At 35.8% G+C, this 9,349-nt stretch overlaps 1 protein-coding gene across 3 annotated transcripts; it reads left to right on the forward strand.

Moving 5' to 3' along the window:
- The first annotated feature begins 880 nt into the window (after positions 1 to 880).
- LOC117996614 (RNA-binding protein cabeza-like) lies at positions 881 to 8,878 on the forward strand. 3 transcript variants are annotated; one of them, XM_069509642.1, is made up of 7 exons: positions 881 to 1,048; positions 1,131 to 1,314; positions 1,846 to 2,238; positions 5,048 to 5,079; positions 6,579 to 6,724; positions 6,897 to 7,564; positions 8,339 to 8,878. In XM_069509642.1, the coding sequence occupies exons 1-7, from the start codon at positions 1,039 to 1,041 to the stop codon at positions 8,364 to 8,366; spliced, it is 1,461 nt and encodes a 486-aa protein (XP_069365743.1). In that variant the 5' UTR covers positions 881 to 1,038; the 3' UTR covers positions 8,367 to 8,878. The 3 variants fall into 3 exon arrangements, with proteins under 3 accessions (XP_069365743.1, XP_034840610.1, XP_069365744.1); XM_034984719.2 differs by having other exon boundaries at positions 882 to 1,048; positions 1,131 to 1,310; positions 1,839 to 2,238; XM_069509643.1 differs by lacking the exon at positions 5,048 to 5,079 and having other exon boundaries at positions 882 to 1,048; positions 1,131 to 1,310; positions 1,839 to 2,238.
- Positions 8,879 to 9,349: the final 471 nt, after the last annotated feature.

A 9,349-nucleotide genomic window follows, 5' to 3' on the forward strand; every position in this document is an offset into this window, starting at 1 on the left:
GGTGTGTAGAAGCCATTTATGTTGCATTGCTGTGTGATCGGCTATGAGGCCCCGTAAATGTACAAGCATGTTTGTCAAATTTTACGTTTTTTGATGTTTTTTTTTATGATGTCATGAAACACAAGAGCACGGTGCAAATACCATTCAAACAGGTCTGTCAAACACGTTTGTCAAACAAGGCGTCACTTTCGACGCAGAATCCAGAAAAGGATACTGCGCTGAGCATGGACTGAGTGACGAGTACTGCGGACAAAGGATTTCTATTATATTTTATATTTATACAAAAAGAAAAAAGGAGACGTTGGGCACGAGAATGGTTAAAGTAGAGAGTGTGAATACACATGAAAATTTACTAAAAGAAATATGGAGCTAAAATGAAACGTTTGTTTGACCAACATAGCCGTACACCGTCAAGCATGTTTGACAAACAGACCGTCAATCAAATTGGCCAAACGCGTAGGTAGTTTATTTGAAAAGCACGTAGTTTGTTTGACAAACACGTAAAAAACGTCCGCAGACGGTCAAGCATGTTTGTCAAACACATAAAATTTAACAAACATGCTTGACCGTCTGCGGGGCCTCTAACAGTTGTAGCGAACGCAAATTATGAAACATAACCTTTCATACGTAAGTATGATTTCTTTTGTTGTTTTGGTCGTGCTATCGCTATCTCATACGTGGTTACACAGTATGTACTTCAATCTACCTATATTACTCTATCTACGACCTTGATCCTTTGTCTGAGCTTGTTGCCTTTTTCCCTTTTTCTTTTCTTTTATCATAGAGTAAGTCTTGATTTTTCATTCATTCCCCAATTCCACAGACATTAGTCCATTTCTTATGATTTTTTAATTATTGTTCATTCTTTTTTCCGGGACGCCATTTTATGTCAATGTCGTGTTTCCGGTCGGCCATTAAATTAATTGAATAAATCGTGCGCGGCACGGGGATTTTAATTCCTTGTATTAGAAATTTATGCCTTCTATTAACTATTCAGTAGTACTATTATAAACTTTGGATTAGGATTAATATATTAAAATGGGTGACCGTAAGTATTGTGTTGATATTTTTTTTATAATTTTATAAAACGTAGGAAGAAAATGTAAGTACTTATTAAATATATTTTTTAGCTTACGCGTCTGGCGATTATAGCAGCGGTGGAGGATATCCTTCTCAATATTCTATGCCACCGCCTTCTTTGAATGCGGGTGATAGCAGTTACACCGCTACGCAACAGCAAGGAGGTTATAATCAAAGTAGCTATTCTGGCCAAAATTCCGGTGCTGCTTGGAACCAACAAAGTACCGGAGGTGAGTAAAATTTATATGCCCAATGTAGCAAAGCATATCAAGGAAGTGAAAAGCTGTAACCATTACAGCTGTATTATGTCGTCAAGAAGGTAATTTGTCACCAAGATCCACCACGTAAACCAATACCACTGCGCATCGCCACTTTTCCGGATAATGCTTGCCTAATGGTGCACCTACATAAAAAAAAAGTAAAAGTTCGTTAAAAAAAAGATTCTTAAAATTATATCTATATATATATATATATAAATGGAAAAGCTAACTGATCTATCAACACACAGCTAAAACTACTGGATAGATCAGGCTGAAATTTGGCATGCAAAAAGCTATTATGATGTAGACATACACTAAGAAAGGATTTTTTGAAAATTCAACCCCTAAAGGGGTAAACGGGTTTGACATTTAGTGTAGTCCACTGGACAAAGTTGCGGGAATAAGCTAGTATTCTTATAATGTGCTGATGAGTTTTCTTGACCCATTATTGCAATACATAATGAAGACTGATGTCTATTTGTTTTTGTTTTCATTAAGGTGCTAGTGGAGGTAGTAGCTATGGTGGATCACAACAGCAAGACAGCAGTTATGGTCAAAGCTATGGCACTTCTAACTACGGAAGTGGGGGTGGATATGATCGCAACAACAGCAACAACTACAATGCGAGCAGCAACGATCGCGGAAGCGGCAGTTATGGGAATAATGACCGTGGAAGTAGCTATGGCAGTACTGACAGAGGTGGTGGCGGCGGCGGCGGCGGTGGTGGCGGCGGCAGTGGTTATGGAAGTGATCGCAGTGGCGGTTCCAACTTTGGTGGCGATAGAGGCGGTGGTGGAGGATACGGTAGCTCAGGGGGTGGTGACCGAGGATATAGAGGAGGAGGTGACCGATCAGGAGGATACAATAGAGATGGGGGAAATAGAGATGGTGGATATGGGTAAGCATCTTTTTATATACTTGTATTATATGACAACCAAACATACAAAATAATTTGAGATAAGTCAGTATTTAATTTACTAAAGGGTTTAATTAAGACTAAAGTATAACTGAAAAAAATAACATGAATATTAAATGGTTTCAATTAGAACAATTTCTGACTTTTGAAAGTTCAAAGTCTAAAATCTAAAACTACTTTTAACAACTTCATCAAAGACGGTCAAGATTTTGATATTATCTAAATTATTTTATTTTTGGATCCTTTCATTTCATAGTTATTTTTGTGTGTCATATCTGCCTTATTGAATTTTGTCATGGTGTCATATTATGCGCACTATGACACTTGAATCGCCAAGACAAAGCTAACTTACGATCAACATCAAAATTGAATGAGTAGTTTAATAGTTGTAAGGGAAGCAATGAACTGTAAAATTAGGTATTACCTTTAGAAACCCACAGACCATCTATATTTTAATACATAAAATATAAGTTTTCGGTATTTACACAATGTGTTTATTCTCTTGTTGTTGTTGTATGTTATTTCTGACTTATATCCACCATTTTGGATTTCTCATAACATGTTAGTCTGTCTAGCCTATGACACTTAAGTAACTGTAAGGGATGCAATGAACATGAAAAACAAATTTATACCCTTCTTTTAGTAGGGTAAATAAAAAAAAACGATTGACCCCATAAAGGAAAATGTGAGATTTTCTTGCTGACTGCAATTTTTTTCAAAATCTAGAATGCAGGTGGAAATAACCTACATATCTAATTTATTCATCTGGAAATCATCTATTATACTGGAAAGGGCAATGTTTTATGTAACTGCATTGACATGGACGATAATAATATTGAACCAATCTAAGTGTAGTTCAATATAGGAGAATAAAGAGGTCTTGCTACTGATTACTATATGCATGATTGAGTGTTTTCCACATTTTACCAGAGTTTGGGTAAAGGTTATTTTATTATTTACAATATACACTTATCAAACATACTATGGTTCTAACTGGGTTGAAATACCAATAATGAATTAATACATACAAATCAGCTAATAAAATTCTCAGATCAGGTAACAAAGGCAATGGTTGCAACACTAATAATAAATTGTTCTTTACAAAAAAAAATATCTGAAGGAAATTGACAGGTATTAAATCGGACCATCCTTTTCTACAGAGCATTATAATTATTAATATTGTGTGCTACATTGAAAGGGCATAATATGCTACAGCCAGAAGAGCTAGCCCAATGTGGAACCATACTTATGATATTATTAGAGACTAGAGTTTCATCATATTGTTTATTCTGTATGTTGCTGATATTTTATTTAGAATTATTATATGAGTAGGCTGAAAGTTTAGCACACTTATAGATATACATTTTACATTTATATTGATTTTGTGATTGTTGCTTATCTACATACTTAAATATAGTCAAAAGTTGATTAGTAATACTAATTAGGTTTGTCTCAGTAGGAAGGGCATCCTGAACAGGTGGTAATGCAGTTGACGATTAAAGTAAAAGTTTATTTGAATAATAAACTAATCTTCAAACCAATGTTCTTAATAAATGTGAGATTTACTATGAAGTACTAGGCTAAGACTAAATCTAATAAACTTGCAGATGAAGGTATCTAAAGAGTATTAAGAGATTTTTAAGATCTGTCAACAATATAACACAGATGAACCAGACTATAATATTAATAATTTAAAGTATGGTTCATCTGTGTGAAATTGTTTGTATAATAACTTTTCCATTTGACTTGTTTTCTTCTTTATAATATGTATAACTTTAACACAATACTTTTAAAGTTGAAAAAGTTAATAGTGGTTTAAAGCTGTTGTATAGTACGCGAAATGGCAATCGGGGAGGAAACGCCATGCACACCCGTACAACCCCCACGCTAACCCGGTGTGGGTGTGCGGGGTGTCCCCCCGCCTCATACCCTGTTTGCCATATCAACCTGTCTTCGACTATACATTGGTACTGGTTTTAAAAATACCAAAATAATTTATTATACTATAGAATCATCAAAAAATCCTAAAATCACAGCTATCACATCTAATGGAAGATGCATAGTATCTTTAAAGAGTAACTTAATTTATTGTTAGTAAATCTCATTGTGACACCAGTTTTAGTTGTTTTAATGGTTATAGTTAAAAATAGGTTTTGACATGGTGTGCCCATTAAATCACAAGATTTATAATATCAATCTTGACTTTCACAACATGACTAAATTTCATTAAAATTGGATATGTTTGGAATGCTGTTTTACGATGTTTTTTTTAATTCATTTTAAATAGTGAAATTATTATTATTATACTGCATTCAATTATTGTGTTACTGTCCTGAAACAGTGTTAATAAAAAAAATTAATGATCAATGAAGAATGAAATAAATGAGGAAATGACTATAATAGTGTGATTACAGTTGTAATCAAAATACTTTTTTTTCTTTAATCTGGATGTTTACACTACCTAAAATTGGGTCCAAAGTTTTTAATGCAATTACACAGCGATTTATGTTCACCAGCTCATCCATAATTATGGTAAAATAGAACATTTTTTCAGGATTGTTTGTATTTTTTTGTTGCATGTAAACAATAAGATTTGTATATAATATAAAAATGTACTTGACGCCAAATATTGTTCTAAGATTTTCAAGGTATCAAGGTAAAACGTTACACAAAAGAAAAGGATCGTCATGGAAATGGTCTCTAAAAGCGATCTTAGTTTCAATCTGCGTGCTTCGTACTATGTGCCCCCAGCCTGCCCAGTGTGAACTAAATGGTGTTTTTATTGTTTTAGTGGCGGCGGCAGGGGGGGTGGTTTTAATAAAGGTAAAGCTCCTCGCTATGAGCGACTGGTGCTGTTGTCATATTTTTAATTTGTAATTTTATAAGGGCTGCCAAACAACTTATGTTAAAGGTCTTTAGTGGCATCACTTCTTGGCTGTTGACAAATCTTCTGTTATGTACTGGTGGTTTTAAATATGTAGTAAAGAATACACAATTATGATTATACCTACCTATTGTTATTTTATATGAGAGAGTTACGTTTTCTATGCTGTCACAGAGTGTAATAAACAATCTGGTATCAGTGTGTGGTTCAAGCTACGGTAAAAAATATATTTACATATTTAATGTTACAAGATTTAGTTAGGTATATTTTGATCAATATTTATTTGCGCTCTATTTTCTGCGATAAGTGTTTGCGAATGGTTTAATCTTTAAATTGTCTGTATTATGTTCTTACGAACTGAAGCAATGCGCACGTGGAACCAAAACAACAATCAGGGAGTAGGGACACACAACGAAGACCAGAATCAGCGTTCTAGGTGATACGAGTGTCGAGGCAGTTTACACAGACCACAACAAGTACTGACTGCTGTGTATAAACCTCCACCACCACCGTGAGATCACGTCAGGTTTATAATCTCGGGTATGGATGTGGCACATGGGTAATGTGCATGTGTCATTGGAGAGCTGACTTCAGAAGTATTTATATGCGCCTTGCAAGGGTTTCGTAAAGGGATTTAGTATTCGCGACTTGCGTTAACATTACACTGAGTTCATCTTGTCAAATGGGCTGGTTTAACTTTCATACAGGTTTGAAGGAGGCCTTTGTTTTAGTATTAACTAATAGATTATAAATCGAAGAACAGGTATAAAACGGATGTACTGTTAATCATCACTTCATATGTAATTCTAGCCATATGAAAATATTGTCAAACAATTGTCAATCTTACCATTATATTAACTTGCTGAATTCAAGAAACAACTACATCTGTCGTACTTCAGTGTAATTTAAAGGTTAATTATTATCTGGCCTAATATACCTAGGGGTTTAACACATTATAATTTTGTAATGGGTAATTGTCAGCAGTCTGGCCAAGTGTATATTTTTATTACAAAACGCCAACGGTGTCTTCAACATGTACTGACTATATGGCATTGAGTGTCCAGATATTACTACATTTTGGCAGCCCTATGCTTTAAAGAATTTTTACAGTTTCAACTCAAGTTGATACTATTTTCGTTGATCGATTAAAATAAATGAAAACTACATTTTCATTGTGCGTCAAGTGACATATCGGCCGAAATTGCATGCAGCGTCGCATATTGATTGGAAAAAACGTGTTATTGGGTATTTACCTACAGCATATTATGGGAGTTGAACATATCCAAGAAAAATAATGATTGTAAAAGGGTTTTAAGCTAGAGTAATGGTTATATTATCTATAGTAATTCTTGCAAAGTCTTGGGTAAACTTTAATAGGTACATTTTAAGGTAAAATATGGTATAGTTGTGCAGTATTAGTAATTAATGGTGTTTGTAGGCGGCGGTGGTTACGGCGGAGACAGGGGCGGAGGAGGTGGGGGTGACATGGTAACCCAAGAAGATACAGTCTTTATTCAAGGCATGAATCCATCTACGACTGAAGACGAATTGTGTCAACATTTCGGTGCTATTGGCATAATTAAGGTATACTCACCAGATTTATTTCTTAACATATATTTTCTTTTTAAATTTAATTTTGTGAACACCTATAATTAAAAATATGGGAAAATGTTGATGTTTTTCTTGTCTAGAATTGTATCTGTTAACTATAGAAACCTATTTGAAGTAATTTTCAATTTTTTTTATTTCTATTCAGACTGATAAGAAAACTCAAAGACCTAAAGTGTGGATGTATAAGGATAAAGCTACCGGCCAACCTAAAGGAGAAGCCACAGTCACCTACGAGGACTCTAACGCCGCTACTTCTGCTATACAATGGTTCGACGGAAAAGACTTCAATGGCTCCACCATAAAGGTTACGCTCGCCCAAAGACAGAATACTTGGGCAGGAGGTAAAGGCGGCGGCGGCGGTGGCGGCGGCGGCGGTGGCGGCGGTGGCGGTGGAGGAGGCGGATTCCGTGGCGGTCGTGGCGGAGGCGGCGGCCGGGGCGGCGGCGGCGGTGAGCGCGGCGGCGGCGGCGGCGGAAACGGCCCGACGTTCAACCGCGCCGGTGATTGGACTTGTACCAACCCTAGTTGTGGAAATACCAACTTCTCGTGGCGAAAAGCCTGCAATAGATGCAACGAAGAGAAGCCAGGCGGCGGGGGGGACGATGACGGTCCATCGCATGGCGGTCGCGGCGGAGGCGGTGGCGGCCGTGGAGGAGGTCGCGGAGGCGGGCGCGGTGGTGGCGGCGGGCGCGGCGGCGGCGGCGGCGGGTGGGGCGGCCGACAAGACCGCAGCGGAGATCGCAGTGGCGACCGAAGGGGATCGAGCGGCGGCGGAGACCGTAGCGGCGGCGGCGCCATGAGAGGAGATGGAGGGTGAGCTTTCGATTTATTTTGTAAATTCTAGAGGTAAATTAAAATGCAGTTTTTTTCAATGCAATTTCGAAAAAATCAGAATTAACTATTTTTAGAAAACTTAAAGCTAAGCTATTTAATTTTTTTATTATGAATTATTGTAAAAGTAAGTTACTTTAGATTGTGTGACAAAAATCTTAACCGTAACTATGTAAATTAGTGATTACCTACACTTGTAATTTCTTGGTATTCCTTATTTTTTAACCGACTTCAAAAAAAGAGGAGGTTCTCAATTCGACATTTTTTTGTATGTATGTTACGCGATTATTCCGTCAATTATGAACCGATTTTGATGATTCTTTGTTTGTTTTGTAGGACATACTTCACAGTAGATTTTTAACCAGGCATATCATATTTTAGTACAATGGGGCCACTAAAAATTGTGAAATAAAAAAAAACAAAATAAAAAAAAACCGACTTCAATAACCACAAACACAAAAAGTAAAAAATAATTTAATTCATTACCCAATATAATTATTATGTATACAAGAGTTATTGTAGTTCTATAGTAATATTTTTTGGAGTCTGTGCCAATGTGGAGTCACAAAACAATATGACGAGTACGTACATAGACGGTTCGTGCGGCACCGGCTCCAAAAAATATTACTATAGAACTACAATAACTCTTGTATACATAATATAATATATTGGGTAACAAATTAAATTATTTTTTACTTTTTAGTGTTTGTGGTTATTGAAGTCTGTTTTTATTTTATTTTTTTATTTTCTTTTCAGAGGCAGAGACAGACAAAGACCATACTAAGTATTTAAATTTAGTGTAAAATTAAGTTTAGATATAGTCAATAATAGCTGTTATGACTGGATTTTATTGTTAGATTTTACAATATTAATTCATTATTAACACTTGTAGTTATTAATTGGAATTACGTATAGTATAAATTCTTTTGTAAACCTGTAACTGGATTTCAATTTTAATCTTAAATCAATGTATAGTCCATACAAATGAGTTCTCACACGCCATTTTAGGGTCAACTGTCATGTCAAAAGTACGGTTCACCTAAACGACTAAAATCGTACTTTTGACATGAAATTTGACAAAAAGTTAAAATAATAATAAAATGGCGCATGAGGAGCTAAATTATACGCATTATACAATAAATATCTATTCCATTCATTTTGATTGTTAGCTCATAAGATTAAAAGTTGTCTAAATATCATCTGATAAAGGTAGAAGTTATCTTATTTATCTATGTATGTATAACTGTAAGGTGATCAAAACATTGTGTTGACAGAATAAATTGGTAATAAATTAAATGTTTTTTTATAGTGAAGACTCGATAAGAAATTCCTCGATAATTTTAGTAGAATTTCTCATTATCTAAACTATAAAGTGTTTTTTAACTGGGACAGTAGGTATGAGGAAATCTAAAAACCATAGGAGATACAGGTACAGTACCCGGCAGGAAATATTGTACATCTACCTTTAGAAAGATATAGTGGTTTCGTAGAGCGTTGTCTCTGTCGTTGAGACCGACAAACGTCACATAGGTATGAGTGACAAAGACAACAATCTACAAATTCGAAATGTCATTGTAATATTCTGTAGCTGTAGCTACTGTATCTTAGATTTAGATACATTGCATCCTCCTAATTGTATGAAAAAACCGGCAAAGTACGAGTCAGGCTCGCGCAATGAGGGTTCCGTACTATGACTACTTTGACTGCTAGGCTAGGAGCGCACGGGCGATTAAATGGCCGGCGGTCAAATAACCGCATGGATTCATC

This window comes from Maniola hyperantus, chromosome 3 (genome assembly GCF_902806685.2).
Source record: "Maniola hyperantus chromosome 3, iAphHyp1.2, whole genome shotgun sequence".
NCBI classification, from domain to species: domain Eukaryota; kingdom Metazoa; phylum Arthropoda; class Insecta; order Lepidoptera; family Nymphalidae; genus Maniola; species Maniola hyperantus.